Raw genomic sequence first — 27,854 nt, 5'->3', positions numbered from 1 at the left:
TAGTATCCATTATTACAAAGACCAAAGACTTTTTGATATAAGACACTTTGAAATGTATCAACCAGACGGAACAAACATTGTCTTTAGTGAGAGCAGAACACAAACAAGCTCAGCGTGTTAGTGAAGTGTCAGTTTTACACCTGCAGATACACCATGTCATCTTTCTACAGAAGCTAGTTTCCATTGTGCGGGATTTGACACTAACACATGCATACAAGTTACTTTAAAAATAACAATAGGCTTGGGCGGTTGGCCTGGGTCTAATTTCTGATAGCTGTCGTTCCCATGTATCAAATTTAAGACCTTGGTCTCATTAACCACAAAGTCCACACAGTGAGACACACACGTATCCTCTGTACAGTCTCAGTGTTCAGCTTCATCATGGCCGGACGTCTGCTGTTTGTCTTCTTCATGTGTAAGTAAAACCTTTATTGATTTATTCAGTATTATTGCGGTCTATTATAAAGCTCTGCAGATTGAAACATGAAGTTAATGTGTCATGTCAGATATCATCATATCAGTGATTAAGCTTTGAGTCGGTGATATTGCGTTTTGTGTGTTCTGCCAGTTGTGACAAATAAAATCTATTTTTGTCTCAGTTAATAATTCTCGATCTTATTAAAATAAATAAACAGGAGTTGAAATGTGTGAACTCTTGGAGTTATTATTATGTGTAGTCACCTTACTTTCACTGTGTTTTTTAAACAGATGTCTTTAATGGGATTCAAACAGAAGGTCAGTCTGTGATCTCTCATCGTTCATGTCTGTGCTGTGATCGCTGTAATACTGAAGAATTTAAACATTTATATGCAGCTTATGTTTGAGTTTGATAAAACATATTCATGGTTTATATTTTCAGCTCGTCTTCCACCTAAACTTACAGTGAATTCAGCGGTGATCACAGAGACAGACTCAGTCACACTGAACTGTCAGACTCCATCATCTGTGTCTGTGTCTCAGTGTTATTACCAAACTTTAAGTGGAGGAACTGTGAAGATATTATCCTGTCAGCAGACACTGACAGGAAGTGAGCTGCTGAAGATGGATCATCAGAGTTCACCTGCTGAGGTCAAAGTGAAATGTTTTTACACTGTTCAGAATGGAGGCAGAAATGCTCCACACAGTGACACAGTCTCCATCAGCATACAAAGTGAGTAATACAAGTGTTGCCAATATTATTTTTTACTTTTTGGTGTGTTTTTTGTTGTTGTTGTTTTGTTTTTGATTGTTTTCTTACCTCTTAGCATTGAATCAAACAGATACCTGGGGGTCATTCCATGAAGCAGGATTAAGCAAAATCCTCGCTTATTTCGATAAGTCTGGCTCATTTAAGTGGGAGTGTCGTTCCATCACAGTGGTTTATATGAATCCTCGCTGAGTTACCATGGTAACTTATGCTGGTGAACAAGTCTGCTCCGGACCAGGCTAACAGTCAAACTAAGTTTAGCAGTGTGTCAAAGAATGTCCGATGGGTAGAAAAATAATCCTAAAAGACCGTTCAGTCAGGTGAGTTTCAGCGCTCACGTCACTCATGTCATGTTGTAATAATAATAAAGCCCATAAAACTTGTGTCTCAGCTTGAGACAATCATGAATAAAAACCTTAATTTTATCGCAAAAAGCCACATATCTATTGCAACTACACGTGAGAAAACATTTTAAAAAAGGCCTTTAATAAAAATGATTTTATAAAAAGCCTAGTATATAATTCACATCCCACAAGGACCCCACGTATAAATGGCATTTCCTTTTATCTATTATTTTGAGAAATATTGTGACAATAAAACTGACATTTCACTGTAACTACTTACCACTGTGGAATTTTACATTTTATTTTACACAAAAACACACGTAAGTAAGAACTTTTTCAGCTGCACATCTGTTTTAAAGAGACAGTCTCTTGTTGCATAAATAATAATTACCGTAAAATACGGTGTATAAGACGCACTTCTGATACCTATTTTTTCGTCTTAAAAGTTGGCGGCGTCTTATACAACCAATATACCAGTATAAAATACTGAAACACGCACCTTCATTACAGTGGGTGCAGCAGCCCCTAACTGCAACCTGAAGTGATTAAAAACCCATCCCCATTCATTGTGTATTGAAAGCTGATTGCTGGGAAAGACGGCGACACAGACCAGGCTGGCTGCGCAACTTTTTTCACATCTTTTCTCCCTCACGAGGTCATAATCATACATTTATAGAAACAGTGACATATTGTTCTGTAAATAAACCTTGTGGAGTTCTCTTTTGATTGAAAGAGTCCTATATTAAAGTTAAAGAGTGACCAGCGGAGTTGGGCAGCGCAACTTGCAAGCTAGGAGTCTGTGCCTCTGCCAACTTTCCCTGCAGCAGCAGGCTGAGAGCACAACTACCGTACTGTAGCTAGTAGGAGTGCAAACTTCCGAACGTGAAAACAGACGGAACTTTAAGAGCGACACAGCTGTACAGAAACTGCACGTTGTAGACATCGCTGAACACAATATAAATCCTCACGCAGGAAAACAGTTTAAAGTTTTTTTTCTCTCAAAGAGACCTTTAAAACAGGGTGCGATTTATATTCCGGATTTTACGGTATATAGGCCTATTACAACAATTACCTTAAAGTAGGCTATGCACAGACTCAATTTGCATGACCTCCATTCAGACACTGCTGTACCTTGCCATATAAATGCTGCTGTGCAGCTGTAAAAGAGGTCTGATGTTGGACAGGTGTCATTTTAATCTGTGTAAAGGTTTTATACTGTAGAGACCCCAAATGGACAGTCTCTCTGAGATCGGACAGTTTGTGGAGCAAAGGCTCATGGGTAGTTTAGTGTGCAAGACTTAAATGAAGTATCTAGTATTAAGTCAAATGCACATGAACCTGAAACATGCATAACTTGCATATTTAGTCTGTCGGTATTATTCTACCATGCCATCTCCCTGGCTTATTATTATCTGCAGTTTTAACTTATTTTTTTAGTAATACAATCTGTACATTTTTCGTACAGCTCAATCAGCAGCGTCGGTTCAGCTGTTGAAAAAAATGGCGCTCTAACTCTCTCCTCTCCGTGACTCATTTGATCGTCTTTTCATTCATCCATTCATTTGGGCTTCTTGTAAACCTCGTGTGCGTGCACAAAGCGAGACTATGTAAGTCTGTCTTGAGTCAGTCCTGATTAATTAAGGCTGGATTGCGTTCATGGAACGACTTGAGGCTTAATTGGGAGATGGAGTTAGTTTCAGTCCGACTTTTTCAAGTGAGTTGGACTTTCTTTAGCTACGTTGATGGAATGCCCCCGTGTTGTGATCATAAGTTTGGACATGCTAATACATACATAAACCTGTAAAAGCTGAACAAGACTTAACAAGCAAAACCACGACTACAACTCTTTGTTGTGGTAAGCACTGCTTAGGTTTGTTCCAGTTGTTGTTTTCCCAGTTCTACTTTACTCTATTTCCCCAGTTTTTTGTTGTTGTTGTTGTTTTTTTTCATTTATTTTTTCTGTTATTATTTTTTATTTATTTTTGGGACATCTCTGCCCGATATATATATTAAAAAAGTACAACCGTCTGTGTGTGTGTGTGTGTGTGTGTGTGTGTGTGTGTGTGCGTGCGTGTGTGCGTGCCTCGGCTGCTTCTCGATCTGTTTTGTCTTTATTATGTTATCAAAAGTCTACTGTCTGTAACAGTGATCATGTAATGACACTTGGGCTGCTAATCCATGGTGATATCGTGCGGGGCTGTTGCGTTGGGGATGGCTGCGACAGCTTCCTTGGTAGGTAGTTTCTATGTGGTATGGCGGACGGCTAGTGGGCAGTGGCAAGAGCAAGGACCCACAATACTTACCCTCCCTGACTCTCAGACGAGGAAAACAACAATATAGATGTGTATATATGTGTGTGTATATATATATATATATATATATATAGAAAGGAAAGTTAAACAAAGAACTAACTAAAACCAGACAAAACAAATCAATTCAGGAGAAATTAAGGTGTCAGCCCTCAATGGTCCAACTACCTCCGTATGGTCTGGTAGTTGACCACTCTGGGAAAAGGCACTGGTCTTGTCAGGGCCGGCACTCTCCTCTGGGTGTGACTCTATAGACAATAGATCTCCGCATGAATCCCAAAAATAAACAAATAAGAAATGACCAGTGTGGGCGCTCCTTGTCTGCCATGCCTGCTCTTCCCATGGTTGTGCTGCTGGGGGTGGCTTGGTGGGGGGCAGGTTGCGTGCCTCTCTGATGGCCTGTGAAGGCTCATGGTGGACGGTGTGGCATTGTAACATTTTGGTTGCAGCTGATCATTATAGCACCTTTCTTGTATTATCTTTGTGCAGTATTGTATAAGAATTGGAAAAAAATATATACACATATATAATGTTTACTTCATGGTTGCATTCTGTGGCCTAAGTTGTGGATGTGGATATTTATATTGATATTTTACGAATATATTTGCTCATATTTTCAGCTCTTCCTCAACCTGACCTGATGGTGAATCCAGCGGTGATCACAGAGACAGACTCAGTCACACTGAACTGTCAGACTCCATCATCAGTGTCTGTGTCTCAGTGTTATTACCAAACTTTAAGTGGAGGAACTGTGAAGATATTATCCTGTCTGCAGACACTGACAGGAAGTGAGCTGCTGAAGATGGATCATCAGAGTTCACCTGCTGAGGTCAAAGTGAAATGTTTTTACACTGTTCAGAATGGAGACATAAATCTTCAATCTCCAGAAAGTGAATATTCCTCTGTCTCTGTTCAAAGTAAGTAAATCTGTCTTCAAGCTGGATCAGTAGAAGAAAAACTCTGTGGTGTCATGCACAAAACATTTTATTTTATTTTTAGGTGAGACAAACTCAAACAAGGAGAGTGCCAGCACTTTGACAACCTCAGTTTCTATTGTAACTTCACCTGCTGATCAAGGTGAGTATAGCCTACTGCATATTTCAGTGTTGCTTTCTCTTTTACCATCATTTACTAACTAGCACTGTCACATAAAACTAGAGTCCCACATTTTCCTTAAACTTCAGACTCCTGTTAAAACATATTTTTTTCAGACATTCAAGTCCAACAGACTCCTGACTTATCCTTTAAACAAGTCCCACACAGCGGGAGCTTGCCTGGACAAACTTAGTGGTATGATGGTCAAAGTCATACGTTGGTCAAAGACGATACCAAGATTTGATATTTGGTTGAAACGAGCCAATTAACTGATCAACTACAGTGGTGATGGTATCTGTTACAATAAAATTATATTTCAGTTTTGTCAGGATTAGGATTAAGAAAATGAAGACAAATCCACTTTTGGATAGCGACAAAGCAGTTATTAACAGTTATGAGAGGACAGTTGATTCCTTATTATTGGGTTTTGCTAAAATAGCTTAATATTTATAGTATCGTTGGCATAATGGTGAAATCATAATGAAATCGTCTTTCCCAGAGGACGCGAGTATAGAGATACAGAGTGATTGGCCTAAAGATGGATTTTGTGAAAAATCTGCATGGGTTAAACTTCAATAAGGCAGTCAAGTATTACTTTGAGGAGTTCACAATCCATTCTGGTGATGGGGGTTTGGAGGAGATGACTATGCTATGCTACTAATCCTGCAGAGGATAAAACAAAGCTGCCCAGGATGCAGAGCTTCTGCAAAAGAAGCAGTGGAGGGAAGCCATCTGTATGCAGCTAGCTATAGTCAAGGTTCAAGGTTCAAGTTTCAAGGTTTCTTTATTTGTACCTTCAAAGATTAATTTGTTGTGCAAGACAGGAGATTCAGCATTCCATTAGATACACACAACACATAACATTACAAATTCAAGGTTAAAAAGACCAGACAGAATACATTAGAAGAAACATTGTCAAAGAGCAAAGTCCTTACACAGACAACAAATCAATCTGTGTAAGTAACTGCAGGAGCTGGGGATCGAACCTCCAACGTTCCGGTTGAGAGACGATGGACTCCATCAACTGAACACCAACCTGACAGATAGAGTGAAGAAGCCACTTGTCTTGGATAATAGAGCTTGCCTTAAACTGCAGCTGTTAAGAATACAATTCTGACAGGTTTGATTGAGACTCACCTTTAAATTTGCGCGCCCGTTTCAGGATTTAATTAAAAGTATTTTTGTTTTTAAAAGTCAGAATTGATTGAGTGACCCTTTATACTAATTAATCAGAAAAAAAATCTGAGAATAAAAATCTCTTTTTTTAAGAGTGTCCTGGCCAAGACAGCAGCACAATTTTCAGAGTTTCTGACAAACAACGCGCTGCCTTACATACAAATATAATACATAACTATTAAAAACCAAAATATACAAAATAACAAATTTAATCCTCAAACAGTTGTCAGTATCGCCCACAAACATGCATATATCAGAAGGGAACATTTACAGCCAGATGTGTCCTCTTCCAAGTCATTTAACATCCTCTTAAAACCATCCAAAAAAAACACAAGAAAAAAAAAAAACACAAGAGCAGCTAGTTAGGTTTCAGGTATTTTTGTCGTTTGAAGTTTTTTTATTTCATTATTTTGTCACATACATACATATGCCTTGCCCGCATGGGCTTACGTGACACCATAAATTAAAATGTTCCAGGATCAGAGTGCATTAGGTAAACTATGTTCATTGGCAAGAAACAAAAGAGAAAGCAAAAGCAAGTCAAACTAATTAAACAGAATATCCTGTCTTCTTTTCCAGGCTTTTGAAACAAAATGATTCAGTCATTCCAGTTTTTGCACATCTGTCCATCCCAGATGTAATTCCTTCCAAGTAACGGGCAGCAAACTTAAACAACTTTTTCCCCAGTTCAGTTCCCACTTTTGGAACAGACAGCGAGGAAAGTTTGTGAGAAGATTATGTGTTCCTCTTCTCATCTGACTGATGGAGGTCAGGAGGTATGACAGAAAATGAAGTGATGAAAGGAGTGATGAACCGCAGAACTCTGTGATACAGAGTCCAGAGTTAGCTTTGAGAAACGGTGTGCATATGTTTAACATCACAATAGTTCAGCACAGGCAGAAAAGTGGCAGCAACCAGTCCCCTACAAGATTGATGCCTGACTTTCTCATCCCCACCGTGCCTCAGCCATTATCCTCTGTGTCACAGTCAAAATTGAACTGAGAACCTGGGCTGAAACACTCTTAATGTCTCAGTTATGTCCCATGAACTGAGACATTAAGATCAAGTCATGCAGTGTTACTAGATCAGAGCATTGAGACCAGCAGTTTTAAGTTTGTCTCCACAGAGTTTAGTTTTATACAAGCCTGTAAGTCAAGTGAATATGGTGTTGTTTGTTTAGTATGTAAAATAAAATAGATCGTTTCCTAAGTTTAAATTATTGTGGTGCTAATGAAGTTAGCCAGTTAATGGCATTTTCCAGTATGTGTTAGCATCAACCTAAAAAACTAAGTTATGCATCCCGGCCCATCTCTAAGATTCATACTAACATATGTACAAATAATAATTAACTAATATCAAGGCTGCTACGAAAAGTCACCTACCAATCTAAAAAGTGGGAATTGGTCAGCCCTAATCCGTCTCCTGCTACTGTAGGTATTGTGGAGAGAGAGTCAAGCAGGACCCAGAAAACGCCATCATTTGTCACAACTACAGGTAGAACATTTTATCGTTCAAGAAAACTTCAATTAACAACTTTGATTACCTGTAAAAAATTAAAGAGGTATTTTTATTGGCCAGGTCTGACTGTTCCCAGCTCTGTTGCTTCTACTCTGGTGACTCCTTTAAAACAAACTTATTTTGAAATGTACTTTTCTTATGGAACAGGTTGGACTGTTGGCACAAGTGTAAATGGTGGTTCCACTGTTACCTCCCAAACACCAGGGACACCAGAATCAGGTAACGTATTTTACAAAGTGGAAAACTTAAATGTCTGTCAGATTGTACTTACATACTGGTTGCTTATTGGTTGGTCTAATGTGAGTGATTTATATACATGAAACCCCATGTGGTGCTCTCTGGCATTTGTAAAATGCCTTTAAGTCTTTAAAGCACAACTTCAACATATTTACCCACACACTCATACACTGATGACATTGACATGCAAGTCTTGTCAAAATCAGACAAATTCACTCCTCTGAGGCTCTAAGACATTTGTTGTTCCATGTTTTGTCCAAGAAAAGTATAGACAGTACAGTCTTAATGTTATTTACTAGGCCTTAAGGAAACAGATACAATATGAGCTCTATGCAGCATCTGGTGGAGAAAGAAGAGTAGACCATGTTTAGTAAATCAAAATGTTAAGATGCTAAAATGAGATTTATTATAAATTCTCCTGACTGATGTTTCGAGCTTGGACCAAGTCAAAATGGTTTCAACTTTGGGTGAATCTAACAATCCTGCAAGAGTCTCTAGAGAGCCATTTTTCCCCCAGATGGCTTTAAAAAACATCTGTGTATACAGAACATTAGAGAGGAGAAGAAATTCCCGCTTGCTCAAATGCCTCCAAAAGTTTTTATTGAAACACAAGGTTTTTGACCATAGTTCTTCTTCAGGTGTTCACTTTGGTGTAAAGAATGTTAACATGTCTCTAATCCAGTAGTAGTACAGCTGGTTGTAGGTCTTGTTGTGGCTGTTTGTGCTAAACACCAGTGTTGTTGTTGTGGAGACGGCTGTGTTAGGGCATACTCACACTCGGCAATCTGTACCGTGCTCAGGCCCGGTTAGTCCTGGAGCAGTGTGAGTGCAGGCCAGTGGAGGAATGGGGAGGGGGCGCTATCCTGCTTAAAGAGCCTATATTATGCCCTTTTTGGGGTTCGTATATTTAATCTATGTACCTACTAAAGTATGTTCACAATAGCTAAAGTTCGAAAAAAGTGTCTGTTTTCATGTACTGCCGCTCCATGCACCGGCTCGCTTCTGACTCTCTCTCTAAGGCTCTGAAGTGCCCAAGTCTGATCTGATTGGTCGGCCTGTCGGCTCTGCCGTAATTGGTCAGTCGCTCATCACGGTTCTCGGAAATGTCCCGCCCCTTTTACCATATTGGGAATGCAGCCACTTTGGCTCCGTCCGAGGGGAGCAAAAACATTAGCACCTTAGCACTACTGTGCTACCGCAGGCTGCGGCATATCGTGGGCGTGCTACAGAAGTTAATGTGCGTGCAACATGAGCTGCTGGGCTTGCCACAACGAGCCAATGGGCTTAGATCAGTGATATCACACTGACAAGACGTCACACTGGCAAATTTTTATCGAGGGGGGCTAGAACCGAGCGTTACATGCAGCTAATGCTGCAGCTAACAGGAGGAGGTAGGAGAAGCCGCGTTTACGCGGACTTTGAATTTTTGCAAATAGATGTGCCTAAACATGCACAGGATACATGGAAAAGACACTAAAGAGCATATAAAACCAGAAAAATAATAATATGGGCCCTTTAAGCACGGTAAGGGACAACTTTGCCTAGTGTGAGCGCGCCCTTAGTCTTCAATCCTTTAATGTAACCTGTGTAAGGTGACACTTTTTAACATCCTCTTCTCTTAATGCAGAGAAGATCATGTGTGTGATCGCAGCAGCTGTGACGGGGGGGGGGCCTCCTGCTGGGATTGGCCCTTCTCTTTGGTCAGAGCAGAATTGGTAAAATGACAAATCATTAACATCTCAAATTTAAAAAAATGGGAACTATTTACACCCATTTGCAGTTGAAGAAAATATTTCATATGAACCAACTTTTGATTCTCTTAAAGGAAGCTGGCGGTAGTTAACATGCAGTATTCCTGTTTACAGGATTTTGTGGAAGCTTGCTGATATCAATAACTACTTCTTTTTTTTTAGATAAATGTGATTCTAAAAGGTAAGAAAACTTATTTCACATATATATTTGGTCAACATGTAGAAGAAGAACTTCAGTTGGTCAACAAGTTGTCAAAAGATAAATCAAAGGCATCAGGAGTAGATTGGGTCGGTGGAGAAAGCTGAATCAGCAAATATTTAGGAAATAAAAGTGAGTCAGCAGAGTAATAGTGACAACTTTTTAGTTTCGAACGCCATCCAATAATTAACCATGCTGAATCCAATAAAAAGTCATCGTACCTTGTTTATATTAGGTTTGGTTGTATATCAACCTAAGGTTTGTAAAAACATATTTATATTAGTTGTGTTTTTTTTCGTACTTATTATAATTTGTGTCATAAACTACTTTAATCTGCTCATCTTACTTCCCTTCCGTTCTCTTATCTACACACACACACACACACACACACACACACACACACACACACACATTAAAAGTACGCTAAAGATGCTCCAATAAGATGACCGGCATTTCAAATGTTTGACTCGATATTCTGTAATCACATCAGGTGATCTTCGTGTGTGGAGGCTTATTGATGATGACGCGTATCACAACAATTATCATAAACTATGAGCGCAGGACAGCAGCTGCAGTAAAATATTAAAAGAAGGAATCGGTGCATTTACAGCCGGGATGTACCAGCTGATTTCTCTCTCACTCTCTAGAGTTTCCTCTGTGGGAAATACTGTGATGATGAGACTTGCAATTAATCATTTCTGCTGACAATGTCTCCCCATTTTTGCCGCAGGTTGAGAGTGTCACAGTGTTAGTGTTTAGGTCAGAGTGTTGCTCTGCACACCATAGGATCAAAACTGTTCAATATGTGATTGTTGTTGTCTCAAATATTCAACATCTGTTAGGGTGTTGAAAAGTGTGGAATAAACTTAACACAGTACACTGAGAAATGTGTTCTGTGCTGTTGCTTCCTCTTCAATAAGGATATCTTTTAACCAAACCCGATCTATTATGTATTTTTTTTTCATTCAGAACAAAAGCAAACATCGCAGGTAAATCCAAAGGTATGTTGCTCACTCCTGTATTGAAGAGACCATGCCAAATACAATAGAATATGTTGGTTTAACATTTAATTACATGTCTGTGTATACTTTGTTTTAGATGATCAGAAATATATGGTAAGTGTCACCAATGATTGTAAATGTCAAACCTGCTTCTACTGTAACATTTTCCAGCACACAGTAATTCCCACAACAACAAAAACATCATCAAGGTTCAGTCCCTGTACCCGTTTAATTAACAATTATATTACAGGTCACATATTATACTCCTTTTCAAAAAGTTAAAATAAATCTCAGAGCTCCCTAAACATATCTGTGAAGTTTCTTTGTGATGTCATGACTCCAAATGGCCTGTTTGAGCAAACATTTTCTGAAAAGTGGAGCAGGCTAAAGACAGAGAGGATGGACTTTTCTCATTATTTGTTGTCTTGTTTTGAGCTTCTAATACTCTTTCGTTCAAACTATTGTTCTGTTGTAAACATCATGAATCAATATGAAAACATTTTTTTTAACCCCAGTGACATGCTGTTATGAAATCTGAGATAACTTTCATTTGAAAAAAAAAAGACTATTTTCCTTTATTCATAACACAATAGATTTTGAAGCAGTTTATCCCTGTGTGACAGATTATTGGGATGAAATCTATGAAAGTTTAGTCGACTCCACTCTAAATCTTCCAGATGCAGTTTATTGTAAATCGAAAAATAGACTTGAGCTTGTATAGCATCCTTCTCGTCTTCTAACTTCTCAAAGCACTTTCACACCTACACATTCACACACTGATAACAGAGGCAGTAACTTATCCCATTCGTACGCCGCTGGTGAAGCAGTGGGAGCAATTTGGGCTTAAGTGTCTTGCCCAAGGACCCATTGAACACGTAGATGCAGGGGCTGGGGATTGAACCCCCGACCTTCTGGTTGAGAGATGACCAACTCTTGCACTGAGCCACTTCACAATAAGATTCATTGACGGAGATAGCGATGGGACACATAATTGTTTATTGATCATAATCTGGCCTGAGAGTCTGAATAAATGATGGTGATTTTGACACTATGATGATGATCATTAAGATGATTCGGACATATGATATGTTTATACTTTATTTTTTATTTTTAGGGTGGTTATGATGAAACGTACAGTATCTTCTTCTATGAATGCAACATTGGTGAGTTGAGAAACATCATATCTTGATAAGAAAAAACACAAAATGCTGGCAGGTATTCAGACCTCAATGAGGGCGACTAAGCAGTGTGTGCTTCTTATTTCTCTCAGAGTGAAAACTGCAGCACCTCAGAGATGAAGGCTACATCAGCTCTGAGAGATACAGAGTGTTCAAAGCTCTCTGACATCAGCTCAGAGGAAAATGTTGTTTCCTGTATCATTATCACATTTATTTCTCATGTATAGCTTCATTGCTTAAATGAATAACATCTTTATCAAAGCAGACATTAGCATGGTGAACTGGTCTACTGCATTGATAGAAACAAAGAAATCAGAAACTGAATAAAGTTAGAAGATAACATCTCCTGTATCACAATGTTTGAAATAATAAATATATCCTACATAACAACAAACTATGTTTCTGCTCTTCATGTTAACTTCAGGTTGATATTTGTTTTTAAAGTGTTAAAGACTAAACACAAAGGAATGGGAAAAAATACAAACACACTACAATACAATACAAAGAGGAGAAAGGGGAAACCACCATAGAGACAGAACTCTATCACAACTATATGTTCAAAGACCAAGCCAAGAAAAATCTGAATTTAGAAAGAGTATCGTAATGAGCATGGCAGAGATAAAAGTAATGAGTGAAGTTAGATGAAGGGATTATTATGAGGGCCGATAGATGAGGGATGAATGTAAGGGTTGTTTTCAAAGCGCTTATGATCCACCAATGTAGCATACTACTAAACACAAAACTTTAGACATTTTTTTTTATTATTATACATTTGAAGAAGTCACAGAAGTGTCCACTAGAGTGGACATCATGCTAAAATTACTATTTTTGTTTCTTTGAAAAAACACATTTTCTGTTTGTCACATGCAAATGGTAAATGGACTTGGGCTTGTATAATGCTTTTTTAGTCTTCTAACTACTTCTAAGAGCTTTTACACTGCAGGTCACACCTACACATTCAAACACTGATGGAAGAGGCTGCTATGTTACGTGTCTATCAGAAGTAACTAAACCCATTCATACACATTCATATGCCAACAAATGAAGCAGTTGGGAGCAATTTGGGGTTAAGTGTCTTGCCCAGAGACACATCGGGCATGTGACTGCAGGAGCTGGGGATAGAAGCCCCGACCTTCCTGTTGAGAAATGACCAACTCTATTTCTGAGCAACAGCCATCCACTGTGTCCATATGTCCAATGGGCTGGATTGAATCCTTTTGAGTTTCTTGAATTTGAATTTTGAAGGTTTTCTGTCTTTCATTTTTGAAGTTGTTTCTCCTATAAAAGGAAAAAACACACTTGATTGGGTCAAAATGCCTCCACAGGTCTTTCCTGGTTGCTGCCAGAACAGCACAACAGCAGACATTTAAGGGTTAATGGGAGAGCAAACATTGTGGGAGAGCTGGGGTTTGAATTCAGACTTAAGCTCTTGCTGAATTAACACCTTCAATGAAACCTACAGTATGTAATAACTCACAGAAAAAATAATGTATGTAAAAAACAAATCTTTAAAGTCATAGTTTAAAAATATAAATCTATTAATTTCAAAAAAAAGTTTGAATCCCCATCAAATATTGTTAAGATCAGCAAAGTCTCTCTAAACCTAAAATCAATATCTAGAATTTCAACAATAATATCTTTCCTTAGTTTTTACTTGATGTTGAAATGACTTGTTGATGCTACTTTATGCCTCTGATTGATTGATGATTTGATTGTACTGTATGATCAAGGGGCTGGCCTGCATTGTCCATGAGTAGACAAACTCATTGGCATGTCCTTATTTATAAGGCTATACTTAAAGGGATACTTCACCCATTGAAACATGAATCTGTATTGACATTGGGTCATATATGTAGAAATGTGAAATACATTTTGAAGTTGGTGCCTTCTTGACCGAGAAAAGACAGAAAGTGTCTTTTTGGCTCATGTTGATGAAAGACACCAAATCCCAGAATGCACAGCACCGCAGGCCACTCCCACTAAGGTCCTCTAGTTCAGAATCAGAAATACTTTATTAATCCCAGAGGGAAATTTGATTGTTACAGTTTCTCCAAAATATACAATATAGCAGTAGAAATATAGTAATAAAAACATTTACAGACATATGTACTTCAACACATAAGACCATTTCCTCAACAGATTCCGAGATTTCTTCCAGAATTGATCTTGGAAATTCCTGGCAGAAAACAGTGTATCTGTGTCCATAGGCAAACAGTGAGAGCACCGACACTAGCAGTCCGCCCCAGCTCGAGCCGGCCCCGGCTCCTCGTCCTCACCGCCGCCGACAGGCAGGCATTATGTGCCGCCGGGGGCAGGGCTCGCGGGGGCAGGGCTCGCGGGGGTAGGGCTCGCGGGGGCAGGGCTCGCGGGGGCCGGGCTCGCGGGGGCCGGGCTCGTGGCAGCCAAAACACAAGACTGGCCTGTTGGCAGGAGCCATCTCGCCGCTATATTTATATTTTTTTGCCATTATCAGCTTCCTCCACAGAGCCTGTTAGCATAGCTTCCAAGCAATATGGCGGACGTTAAGTTTAGATTCTGGGAGTGAGTTCCCACCCACTGATCTGTGATTGGTCTGTAGCTTCAGTGGTCGAAAATATGAGGAACTAGCGTTGTAGTTTCACCCTGCTAACCGCAACAGCTTCCAGTGACGCAGAAATCGTCATTTTGTGTCACTGGAAGCTCCTTTTCAGACTTATAAATACAAAGATTTCCCATGTCTGTTATGCTGCTGCCCCTCTTGGTCAGGACACTCTATGAGTAAATGAGATTCTTAATATCAATGATGTTTCTCCTGGTTAAAAACATTTTCATAAAAAAATGGTTGTCTGGAATAACAGGATTGGAAAGACATTCCTGAGCCTCGTGGGAATGACTTTGTGAAGGCAATCTTGATTTTGAAGACACGTTTGTTATATTTACTACATCTGACCAGTGGGTGGCAGTGTATGGCTTGCTAATTTCAACAACAGAGTCTGATGTGAAACCACCATGCATTTAGCAGGAAACAGCTTTTTGAACAGCTGTTCACTGCAATGACCAGAATGAAATAAATGAAAACAAACTACAAAATTAAACACATTATAATACGATGAGGAGACAGGGTTAACCTAACCAAACTGTATATAAAATATTGTTCATACAATGACTAAAAACTTGAGATCAGTCACTTTGAACAACCAGAAGAAACATACAGCTCGAGGAGGCAAATGTGTGAATAAACTGTTTTAATAATGAAGAAAAAAGGAAAAAACTTTGTCTTTAGTGAGAGAAGACTATGAACAAGCTCAGTGTACTGTAGGCATATGTTTTACACCACATACACTATGTCATCTTTCTACAGATGTTGGTTTCCAATGAGTGATATTCGATTTTTAAAAATGGTTCTTTAAATGTTAAGCTGTGGTTTGTCTGTCAGTGGGTCTCATTTCTGGTAATAGCTGTCGTTCCCATGTATTTAATTTAAGACCTTGGTCTCATTAACCACAAAGTCCACACAGTGAGACACACACGTATCCTCTGTACAGTCTCAGTGTTCAGCTTCATCATGGCCGGACGTCTGCTGTTTGTCTTCTTCATGTGTAAGTAAAACCTTTATTGATTTATTCAGTATTATTGTGGTCTATTATAAAGCTGTGCAGATTGAAACATGAAGTTAATGTGTCATGTCAGATATCATCATATCAGTGATTAAGCTTTGAGTCGGTGATATTGCGTTTTGTGTGTTCTGCCAGTTGTGACAAATAAAATCTATTTTTGTCTCAGTTAATAATTCTCGATCTTATTAAAATAAATAAACAGGAGTTGAAATGTGTGAACTCTTGGAGTTATTATTATGTGTAGTCACCTTACTTTCACTGTGTTTTTTAAACAGATGTCTTTAATGGGATTCAAACAGAAGGTCAGTCTGTGATCTCTCATCGTTCATGTCTGTGCTGTGATCGCTGTAATACTGAAGAATTTAAACATTTATATGCAGCTTATGTTTGAGTTTGATAAAACATATTCATGGTTTATATTTTCAGCTCGTCTTCCACCTAAACTTACAGTGAATTCAGCAGTGATCACAGAGACAGACTCAGTCACACTGAACTGTCAGACTCCATCATATGTGTCTGTGTCTCAGTGTTATTACCAAACTTTAAGTGGAGGAACTGTGAAGATATTATCCTGTCTGCAGACACTGACAGGAAGTGAGCTGCTGAGGATGGATCATCAGAGTTCACCTGCTGAGGTCAAAGTGAAATGTTTTTACACTGTTCAGAGTGGAGACAGAAATGCTCCATCTCCACACAGTGACACAGTCTCCATCAGCATACAAAGTGAGTAATACAAGTGTTAATATTCAATATTCAGATATTTTGTTACATCATCAGAAAGACACAAACTGGTTCAAGCAGTCTGATTTAAAGAGTTGGAATATTGTCAAAAGGCATCCTCTACCAGTATACATTTGTCAATTGATTTATTTGAATGAAAAAGCTTTTGCAAATTAAATATGTATTGTAGCTACATTTGTTTTGTGTGTTTTAATAATTATTTTGAGAGTGATTATATAAGATAATCTGTTGTTGTTTCTAGTCCTAAAAACACCAAAACAAACATACTAATGGGAGCACTGGTGGAGAATGTATTATACTCTTTCAATAATTGTGAATATGTTTACATTTCTATTTTTCAAATATATTTGCTCATATTTTCAGCTCTTCCTCAACCTGACCTGATGGTGAATCCAGCAGTGATCACAGAGACAGACTCAGTCATCCTGAACTGTCAGACTCCATCATCTGTGTCTGTGTCTCAGTGTTATTACCAAACTTTAAGTGGAGGAACTGTGAAGATATTTTCCTGTCTGCAGACACTGACAGGAAGTGAGCTGCTGAAGATGGATCATCAGAGTTCACCTGCTGAGGTCAAAGTGAAATGTTTTTACACTGTTCAGAATGGAGACATAAATCTTCAATCTCCAGAAAGTGAATATTCCTCTGTCTCTGTTCAAAGTAAGTAAATCTGTCTTAATGCTGGATCAGCAGAAGAAAAGCCCTGTGATGTAAATGTCATGAACAAAACATTTTATTTTATTTTTAGGTGAGACAAACTCAAACAAGGAGAGTCTCAGCACTTTGACAACCTCAGTTTCTATTATAACTTCACCTGCTGATCAAGGTGAGTATACTGTATATTTTTGCCATATTTGGATTAAATACTGTGTTGCTTACTCTTTTACAGTCATTTACTAACTAGCACTGTCACATAAAACTGGGGTCCAAACATTTTCCTTCAACTTCGGACTACTGTTTAAACATTGTTTTCACCGACATTTAGGCCCAACAGACTCCTGACTTACCCTTTAAACAAGTCCCACACAACGGGAGCTTGCCTGGACAAACTTAGTGGTATGATGGTCAACGTCATACGTTGGTCAAAGATTATACCAAGATTTTATATTTGGTTGAAACGAGCCAATAAAGTTTATTGGCCCGGTCTAGGTCTACGTCTCTACTGGGACAAGAGCAGGCTGGAGCCATCACAAAGGACACAGTTTCTGGGCCTGATAGTGGATTCCCAGACTGCACTACTGACACTGACTCAGGAGAGACAGGTGGCCCTCAGGGGATGTCTCTCACTTTTCAAACTGGGAGCCGGGGTCACATGGGGACTGTGTCTCCGCCTCCTGGGCTTATGGCATCATCTGTCCAGGATGTGCCATTGGCCCTGTTGCATCTGGCGCCACTTTGGACGGGCAGCGGTCGATCTGTTATAGAGCTTGCCTTATGCTGCAGCTGTCAAGAATAAAATTCTGACAGGTTTGATTGAGACTTACCTTTGCTTGCCAATTTGATGATTTAATTAAGGGCGTTTTTGTTTTTAAAAGTCAGGATACCAAACCATGAAACAAGAGAAAAAGACAGAAGGAGGTTTTTCTGGAAATCCAAAGAAATTGTCCCATGTTGTCAAGTAGATTGACATCACTCTAACCTCTTCTGCTGCAGGTATTGTAGAGAAAGAGTCCAGAAGGACCCAGAGATTTCCATCACTCATCGCATCCACAGGTATGACATTGTATGACTCTAGATCAGTTTTACAAACTAGTATTAACTCTAATATTTGACTTTATTCACCAGCTCTGCCTACAAGTAGCTCTAGTGCTTCCACAATGGTGACACCTTTAAAACAAACAACAGGTAACACAATCATTTACATGTGACATTGCTAATAAAGTTAATATTCTTTTTCGTTATGATGAGTTTGAAATTATCTTTTTTTAATTAACAAGGTTTGACTGTTGGTACAGCAAGTAAAAATGATGGCCCCATCTTTGCACAGCCAACAGCAGTGAAACCAGGTGAACTGTTTCATTTTGCATTTAACCTAAATGTCAGTTTAAGCATGCAACAACATGGGTAGTTGATGGTTATTGAATGATCAACTTGATATTGGTGATGGACATGTGTATGAAGGTAGATATGTTGCAAAATTTGTTGTCGCAGGCAAAGGGGACTCTGTTCCATCCCTTTCCCCAGGGACTGAGGCTCTGGGCTTGGCCCCTGAGAGGACCGAGCTGTTAGCCATGGGGCTGTCACAGTCGGTGGCCCAAACTCTGCAGGGTGCTCGTGCCCCGTCAACGAGGGCGCTCTATGGTCACAGATGGAGGGTCTTTCTGGCATGGTGCAGGAAACAACAGGTAGATCCTCTGGCATGCTCGGTGCCGGAGATTCTGCAGTTTTTGCAGGAGCTCCTGGATGTGGGGAACTCCACTCTCAGGGGTATGGTGGCGGCTATCAAGGCAGCCCATATGGGACGATGCCGATTGTCCGAGGAAGTTGGGAACCTTGGGTCCCAGTTCCTCAAGGGGGCCAGAAGACATATGGGCCGTCCTTGTAGACCTTCTCTCCCACCTTGGGATTTAGAGCTGGTTCTACAGGCTCTGGAAAGGACTCTGTTCGAGCCCCTTGATTCAGTCGACTTGAAGTGGCTATCCCTTAAGACTGCCCTATTGATGGCGCTGGCCACTGCCAGGCGGATTGGAGAGCTTCAGGCTCTCTCCGTTCATGCGGAGTGCAGGGGTGGTCTTGCAGCTGTTCCATCAAAATTTTAATCAGTGACAGTGTGGTGCACAGGTGCTCTTCTACTGTCATTAGCCACCTCACAGGTGGATTGTCTTAAAGCTAATTGTCCACAACGTCACCTGACACCGTGGTCAGCCCCATACATATGGAAGAAAAAGACAGACTCAGTCACACTGATGTGTCAGACTCCATCATCAGTGTCTGTGTCTCAGTGTCAGTACTTCACTTTAAGTGGAAGAACTGTGAGGACATTTTCCTGTCAGCAGACACTGTCAGGAAGTGAGCTGCTGAGGATGGATCATCAGAGTTCATCTGCTGAGGTCAAAGTGAAATGTTATTACACTGTTCAGATTGGAGACAGAAATGCTCCATCTCCACACAGTCTCCATCAGCATACAAAGTGAGTAATAGAAGTGTTGTCAATATTCAGATATTTTGTTACATAATCAGAAAGACACAAACTGGTTCAAGCAGTTCGATTTGAAGAGTTGAAATATTATCAAAAGGCATCCTCTACCAGTATACATTAAGTCAAGTGATTTATTTGAATGAAAATGCTTTTGCAGATTTAATATGTTTTTGAGCTACATTTGTTTTGTGTTTTTTGATAATTATATTGAGTGTGATTATATAAGATAATTTGTTGTCGAGCCAATTAACTGATCAACTACAGTGGTGATGGTATCTGTTACAATAAAATTATATTTCAGTTTTGTCAGGATTAGGATTAAAAAAACTAAGATAAATCCACTTTTGGATAGCGACATAGTAGTTATTAACAGTCATGAGAGGACACTGATTCCTTTTTATTGGGTTTTATCATCAAAGTTTTATAGTCCCCTTCATCAGCAAAAACAGAGAAGGATTTTCCGTGCTGGAAATCAAAAGAAGCTGAGAAAGCCAGTTCATAATTACTGGTAGGTGGGCGGGGTCTCCAAGTTTCATCAAGCAATCCATAACCGACCACTAGAGGAGGCGTGCCTTCTCTTCCTTGTACCCTAATTTCATAGACTTCATTAGGAGTACCAGCATGTTCCATCCCAAGAGGCCAACATCTGAGAAGCAGCGGGGCAAGCCCAACCACTTTCGGATGTAGTTGTTAGCTTGGCTGTCCATCCTGCTGACCTCTGATGATGGAATCTCACTGACCTTTAGTGGCCACAACACTTGATGGTACAGTGTGTGTTGGTAGCACCACACTTTGTATTTTGGTCGATCTTTGCCAGGCCCTCCACAAGTTGTTGCTTGGCTAGCTTCCCCATTTGTCTGTCGGAAAAGTCTGCAGGTTTTTCTGCCAGTCGTGGGATGGGCTATCCACCAGCAACAAAGATGGTCTTGTTCTGTGGCACCCCTTTCCTCAATGAGAGACTTCTTGATTTTTCCGCATTGATCTTCATTCTTGCCCTTGTAATGAGCTCATCAAGGCGGTTGAGGAGCCTCGCCGTGCATGGAGCCATCTGAAGGATGCTAGTGACAACGTCATTTTAACTCCTAAGCGGGAGAAGCCTGGTAACTTCATACCTCCCACCACCTGCCTTGCCCCTATGAGGATTATCTCAAAGGCTATCACAAACAAGATTGGGGAGATTGCGCATCCCATGGCAATGCCGCATTCCAGCTGTTGCCATCCTGATGTATAGCCTTCCAGGGTGAAGCCCATGTGCAGGTTGCTTAAGTATCTGGCTATGATGTTCTTGACACAATCTGGGATGTGGAAGAATTCCAAAGCAAAGTCTATCAGCTTGTGCGTCACTGAGCTGTACGCGTTGGCAAGGTCTAACCACATCACATGCAGGTCGCTCTTCTCTCTCTTCGCTTGCTGGATTTGGTCCCAAATCATAGCAGAGTCCTCGATACATCCAGGGAAGCCTGGGATTCCAGCCTTCTGACAGCTTGTGTCGATGTATTCATTTGCCAAGAGAAAGTTGGCCACTCTCCTTGCCAAAACAGCAAAGAAAATCTTCCCCTCCACATTCAACAAGGCAATGCTTCTGAACTGGTTGATGATATGGGAGTTCTGATCTTTGGGGATGAAGACACTGATTGCTTGCTGCCACTGTAATGGAATACAAGCTGTTTTCATAAGCTTCCACAGCACTTTCACTACCTGTCGTTACCTCTTGTTCCGTACTGGTAGGCCCATCTTCTCTCAGAGGGCCTTCGGGTTATTTTCTTTTGTGCTGCTTGGTAGTCAAGAAGGGTGCATCCTGGGGCTCCCAGGTTGCAAGTGGGTAGGGTGACTAGCCGCCCACTCCTGCTGCAGTCTGTCCTGCTGTCAACTGGTCTTTCCAAGTTGTCCGGCAGTCTTTCCTAGCTGTCCGGCAGTCTTTCCTAGCTGTCACCTGCCCGACAATGTACAATAGTGATGTTTCAACAGCAGAGTGACTGTAAATCTGGGCATTTATGACTGAGCTTGTACACAGAGGGACATTAACCATCTGGGATTTTTGTCTTTTCCACTTTTTGCCCAAAACACTCTGGGTTAATAAAAAACATTCCCTGTTAATGCTTCTTCACTTATGTTCAAAGACAATGGCATGTTTTAATGTCACATTTTTTGTGTGTTTGTGTGCTTTTAAGATACAGGTATTACTGCGGCCTCAAATAAGACAGCACCTGGGAATTAAATGAAAGCTAGACCAATATTAATATCAATGCATGATATACTCAAATGGTTCTCTTTTTGTTGTTGTAAAACTGTTTTGGCTGTGCACTTAGGTCCGACTGTAAGTCTTCCGGATACTAAAGAATTGTGGAATTGGACATTTGTCTGGGTTTTCGCTGGCTGTGGATCTACTGTGATCATCACAGTGATTGTTAACGTTATTCTCTGGAAGAAAAGAAGAGCTGGTGAGTCTAATGAAGTCAGAATCTTTTGTTATGTAGAAGACTGAAATATCAAACTTTTAAACTTTACTCTTTCAGTTTTTCTTTTGTAGTGAAATATTTGTAAGCTCTAAAAGTAGCGATTGCAAAATGGTAAATGGACTTGAGCTTGTATAGCACTTTCCTAGTCTTCTGACGACTCAAAGCACTTTTACACTGCAGGTCACACTTACACATTCACACACTGATGGTAGAGGTTGCAATGTCAAGTGTCCATCAGTATGAACTAATCCATTCATACAAATTCATATGCCGCTGACGAAGCAGCTGGACCAATGCTTGTTGTCATGCAGATTGACATTAACATCACTCTAACCTCTTCTGCTGCAGGTATTGTAGAGAAAGAGTCCAGAAGGAACCAGAGAATGCCATCACTCATCAAAACCACAGGTATGACATTGTATTTATTCAAGATCCCTTTTACAAACAAGTATTAACAGCAGGAGCAAGTGTCTTGCCCAAAGACAGATTGGACATGTGGCTGCAGGAGCTGGGGATCAAACCCTTGACCTCCTGGTTGAGAGACCGACTCTACCACTGATACATAGCTGCCCTTAATCCCTATTGAAGGGTTAAAAAGCTATGCATTTCGAGTACAATGAATTAAATAGTGTTTAATTTACTGAAGGTGCATTTGGAGAAGACATCAGAAAACATTAATGTCAGGAAAAGGGGTCAGGTTTGAATGGCTGCTCTAACATGCACCCAGCTGTAAAGGTTTTGGTGAAGCATGATTGAAGACTCCGCTGAGGAGACCTAAAAAAAAATGGCAACTGTTGAGTTCACATGGTTCATAGCTAGCCTATTAAAATAACTTCTGTGGTAAATGTCAGCTTGAGCATAAATAACCACAAAGAGCTGCAGCTCAAACTGAGTAAAAGACAAGTGTGGTAGACCACAGCGCTGAGACATGGAGACAGTGTCGGTGAGAACATGTTCAGTAATTGATCTCTGCAGAGTTTTAAATGTTTAAACAGCTTTTCGTTTTTGGAGTAAGAGGAAATTAAAGTGGAATGTGAACAGAGACAATGAAGGGGGCTTGAGCTACTTCTTCTTTAGACTGAATTTAAGACAGGAAGTGAACAATCACAGTATTCACCTGGAAAACCTCATAGAAATTAAAACTGCTACCTTAAAGTCCATCAGCCCTACTAGGCTGGAGGTGAGGCTGGAGGTGAGGTGAGATGCAATTCTTAATAACATAAAGTGTGAAAGTTGTCTTGGTGGTTTCACAATCTTCGATTCTTAGCTGTTGCTGTCAGTGGAAGTTCTAGACCACTTTTACGAAGGGGGCCAAACTGGGGCCAGTTGTTTTGTTAGAGGAGAACATTAAACCAAGGTGAAAAATGGACAAAGATAATCGCTTTTATGCTAAATAATAGTACACATCCTTAAATACCATGATTTACATTTGTTTCTGTTAATATCACAGTAGATTGTGAGTCCGGTTGTTGAGTTAAATACTGTGTATGTGTTATTAGGGGGGCTCTTTTGGAGGGGTGGCCGCATGGGGGACCAAGCTCAGTGTTACAGGGGCACTGGCCCCTGTTGGCCCCTGCCTAGAACCGCCCATGGTGGTTGTCTAAGCTGTATTTACCATAATGTTTCTCACCGTGTATCACCCACCTAAACTAAGAAAAGATTTTATTGATTCATTCAAAAGTTTCCATTAACTATGACTGTGTTGTAATTTCTGGTGACTTTTTATTCACATCAATAATCTGAACACAAAACTGTTATTAAATGTGCTAGAAGCATTTGAGTTCTCACAGCGGTTTAAGGGGCCCACACGTAAATAAGGTCACACCATCACCCTGATTCTATTTAAAGGCCACAGTAAAGTCATAATGGTTACTGCTTTTCTCGATGTTGCAATTTCAGATCACTTCTGCATCCTTTTTTAATATGACCTGCACACCAAGACATGACAATGTGGTTATCATTTCAAATACGCGTTCTATTAATGACAATACCACTGATATGTATATTAATACATGAGCCATAATCATGTCATCATGTGATGAGATGAGGGCCAGTTTAACTCTGTTGTTAGTCAAATCATTGGCAGCACTGCTCCCGTCAAAAGCCAATAAAACAACACGGCTGTGGCTCAGTGATCAAGTCGTCTCTCAACCGGACAGTCAGGGGGTTTGATCCCCAGCTCCTGCAGCCACATGTGGGCAAGGGCAAGACACTTACCCTAAGTTTCTCCCACTGCTTCGTTGATGCCGTATGCATGTGTATGAATGGGATTAGTTACTTCTGATGATCACTTCACATAACGACCTCTGTCATCAGTGTGTGAATGAATAGATGTGACCTGAGGTGTAAAAAGCGCTTTGAGTAGTCAGAAGACTAGAAAAGTCTACTATTAAACAAAAAAACAAAGACTCCTTGGAGGAATGGGGAACAAGTGAGGATACTCAAAACATCTCAAAAAATGGTGAAAGCTTCAGATATATTTTTAAATCTAGAAAAAGTATACTGACCTGTTAGAAAAAATAACTGAAAATGTCAAAACAGCAACACATCTCAAAAATGATAAATTACTATACAAGTAATACTCACTATCTCTTCTCCACAGTTAGTAAACTATTAAATCCTTATAGGTCAAATTCTGAGGAATTACTCTCTTTGAATAAATGTAATGAGGTCGCTAGTTGCAAAATAAAGAAAAAAAATAAAATAAAATTTTGAGCATAAGAACTTACACTTTGAAATCATGTAACAGCAATTCCACCCTATCAGGCTCCTCTCATCAGCCCACGTGTCCAAGATAGTACTGTACCTACCTCTACCTCTCCTCTTGACCCTATTCCCACAAAACTGTGTAAATATGTCCCTCACAGCCTGTTACATGACTTACATCATGTTGTAAATGATTCTCTTCAGACTGGTTTTCCCCACTCTAAAACATGCTACAGTTACTCCTTTACTAAAAAAAACAACAAACCTGACCCATCAATCATTACCAACTACAGACCAATCTCCAACCTTCAGTCAAATTCTACAAACAATTACGGTTACCATCCATTCACAGTCTGTATGATCTGTACCAATCAGGTTACAGAGCAAACCGCAGCACTGAAACTGCCCTTATGTGATCAATGACCTGGAAATCAACCACATTGTACTGTGTTTGTTTTTGTTTCTCTTCTGTCAAGCATATTGAGTTTAATTTCGTATGAAATGTGCTACACAAATAACATTTTATTGAGTTAATGCATCTAAAAATCTCCATCTTTCCCAATCCTGTTTCTAAGTTTACTTTATTACATCATCCATCATCTCTGGTAGTTGACTCGTCTCCCCTTAAATCAGTACACCCCTTAAAAAAAGGAAAAATAAATATAAGTAAAATAATAAATGTCAGTCAAGCTCTCCAGTAATATGTAATATGTAGTAATAAGGGCATCATTATTCATTTCTCTTTTCTGGACGAAAACATCGATCCATCGGACTGAAGGGTTCTAATTAATGGACAGAGTGTGCTGTAAAATGTAAAGCTATAGGGAACATTTTCTCATCTGTGTGTCTTCCTCAGTCACAGGTTCTGAGGGAATGGAAAGGAGTGAGTCTCGGAAAAGCAACGTAAGTCTGACAGGAAGAACAATAATCAAATTTTTCCAGATATACCAGATGCTCAAGTTGGTTTCTGTCTTTTCCCAGCGGTCTTTGTACCATATTTACTCTACCATCTATGAGGGTCAGACTGCAGCAGCCAGCAAAGACATGATCTACAGCAAGCTGCAGGCACACTGACATGCTAACAGTTTAAAAGTGTGTCCAAGAAGAGAAGAAGTTGACTGATGTGATGTAGAACCAGGGGTACCCATCACAGACCAGACAGCAGCTGTCATATTTCTGACGGACCGGTGGGGTAGGGGTGGATTGTACACCATCCTCTACTAATGTCACATTGAGATATATGAAGTACAGTAAAAGCATAATGCAACCCAAACGACTGTAGAAAACTCTCAAAAAATCTAAACTTAACTCACCATCAGTGTGAGCCAGTTTTCTGGAGACAAGATGGTCGAAGCATGGCGTTTTGTCTGCGAGTGAAAGGCGCTGCGGGTTTCTAACATCCACTCTGCTGCCTTTTTTCAGGAGCCCAAGTAAAAAAATGCGCTCTCCTCACTAGCATGCGCAGCTTTGACCCACACGTGACCTTATCAGTAAAATATTTGTATTTTCATATTTAAACTTTTACTGAATCAAATTGATAAAAACATTTTAAAAAGCCTTTTGATAAAGTTCCTTTATGGCAATTAAATCCACCCTCTTGCTACCCACTGAGTGTGAGCGGCCCGGTGCGAAACAACCCAAGGCCAGGTAACGGCCCGAGGCCCGATGGTTGGGGACCCCTGATGTAGAGTAATCCTGAGCTTCTCTAATGTCTTCTTCTCAAATCAACCAAGATGTAAAACGAATCCAAAGTTTTCCAATGTATTTCAGTCAGAATATCAAGTTCAATCCTGCTTTTTACTGAAATGTTTGCTTTAAGGTGAAGATAGACAATATTTTTGGATCTACTTCGTCTCAGACTTGTTGTTTGCTTACTTCTGCACAAACACTGTATGCTACAGACCCAATGCAAAATATTTGAATCTTTGTATATTTCAAATAAAACTGAATTAATGTGTTGAGGTTTCTTTTCTTTGTTTGCCTTTTTAATTTCATTAGTTGGTTCATATCAGATCTTACACAACCTGCAATTATAGCCCCATAACAGCACACACACACACACACACACGCAGACACACAAAAACACACACACACACACACACACACACACACACACACACACACACACACACACACACACACACACACACACACACACACTCACACACACATGAAATTTAACAGGATGTATATAAACCAATCAAGAGTAAAACAGCGCTGTCTCCCTCACAAATCTCCACAGTGTTTGATGTTTAAGCAGGAAGAAGGACCAAGATGCACTTGGGGCGCCGACATTTATATATTTTTAATTGCTGCCACCTTGTGACCAAAATCAGCATTACAAGTGTGAACCTGACAGCCCATTTCCACTGGACCTCAGAGGCCTGTACGATGAAGGTTTGTCTAACTTAGTACAGTGATGTCCTAAACACAATCATGTCTGTTTTTAACACAGCGCCGTCTGAGGACCTAAAGATCACGGCAAACCGACATTGGATTTTGGTCTCTTTAAGATGCACAGAGCTTTTTAAAAGACCCAATACTTACATCATATACATTTTCTCCCTGTCACAGATTTCTCTTTAAATATGTTTTTGGGTGGCTGTTAAAAGAAGTTTATTTTGGGTCACTGTGGAGCAGCATGTGCAAAGGTCATGGGTCCAACAGCCAGACAGGAGAAGTATTCAAACAATTACAACTTAACAAAAATAAAATGTGTCTATCCTTTCTAAATCTTTGAAGATTGCTCAGTGATGGACACCTGATGGTTGTTTTCTTTCAGGCTTTACGTTTCTTGAAGTCTCTTTTTATCCACAAGGGGGCAGCAGATGCTTGTTATAGAGATCCAGTGCCATCGTTGGTAGAGAATTTTATCTAGTCAGACTATTATCATTAAAGCATAGCAGTGTTATCTTGCATTTAGGTAACAATACTTTATTTATATAACACGTTCAAGACGAGAGCATTAAAGGGCTTTCCAGAGATAAGTGAAGAAAAACATCACAAATAGAAAATAAAATCACAAAACATCAAAATGTAAATATACAGTTAAAAGATTATTTTAGTTCAGTTAAAAAAATCTACTCCAGGCCTTATAAAATAAGCTGTTGGCTAAAGAGGTGAGTCTATAAAACTGTGTCTTAAAACAGGATTTTAAAAGCAGAAACAGAGTCCGCTCCCCGAGTGGGAGCCATCACAGCAAAGCTTGATTAACCTTTG

The 27,854-nt window shown here is 39.8% G+C and overlaps 1 protein-coding gene across 9 annotated transcripts; it reads left to right on the top strand.

The window, feature by feature from the left end:
• The first annotated feature begins 333 nt into the window (after positions 1 to 333).
• LOC132978670 (uncharacterized) lies at positions 334 to 26,592 on the top strand. Of its 9 annotated transcripts, none has more exons than XM_061043927.1 (11): positions 334 to 415; positions 709 to 735; positions 860 to 1,150; positions 4,460 to 4,756; positions 4,839 to 4,916; positions 7,776 to 7,847; positions 21,780 to 21,911; positions 22,278 to 22,337; positions 25,498 to 25,538; positions 25,617 to 25,822; positions 26,283 to 26,592. In XM_061043927.1, exons 1-10 carry the CDS (start codon positions 382 to 384, stop codon positions 25,707 to 25,709), a joined length of 1,125 nt encoding a protein of 374 aa, XP_060899910.1. In that variant the 5' UTR covers positions 334 to 381; the 3' UTR covers positions 25,710 to 25,822; positions 26,283 to 26,592. The 9 variants fall into 9 exon arrangements, with proteins under 9 accessions (XP_060899910.1, XP_060899909.1, XP_060899917.1 ...); XM_061043926.1 differs by having other exon boundaries at positions 25,492 to 25,538; XM_061043934.1 differs by lacking the exon at positions 4,460 to 4,756 and having other exon boundaries at positions 25,492 to 25,538.
• Positions 26,593 to 27,854: the final 1,262 nt, after the last annotated feature.

Source organism: Labrus mixtus, chromosome 8 (assembly GCF_963584025.1).
Source record: "Labrus mixtus chromosome 8, fLabMix1.1, whole genome shotgun sequence".
Lineage (NCBI taxonomy): Eukaryota > Metazoa > Chordata > Actinopteri > Labriformes > Labridae > Labrus > Labrus mixtus.
Note: the sequence above shows the minus strand (reverse complement) of the source record. Positions and strands in the feature narration are given on the sequence as shown.

Coding starts and splice junctions, on each gene's coding strand:
- LOC132978670 (XM_061043926.1), top strand. CDS start 382: ATGGCCGGACGTCTGCTGTTTGTCTTCTTCATGT. Junction 416..708: donor GCTGTTTGTCTTCTTCATGT/GTAAGTAAAACC, acceptor TTTTTTAAACAG/ATGTCTTTAATGGGATTCAA. Junction 22,338..25,491: donor ATCACTCATCAAAACCACAG/GTATGACATTGT, acceptor TGTCTTCCTCAG/TCACAGGTTCTGAGGGAATG.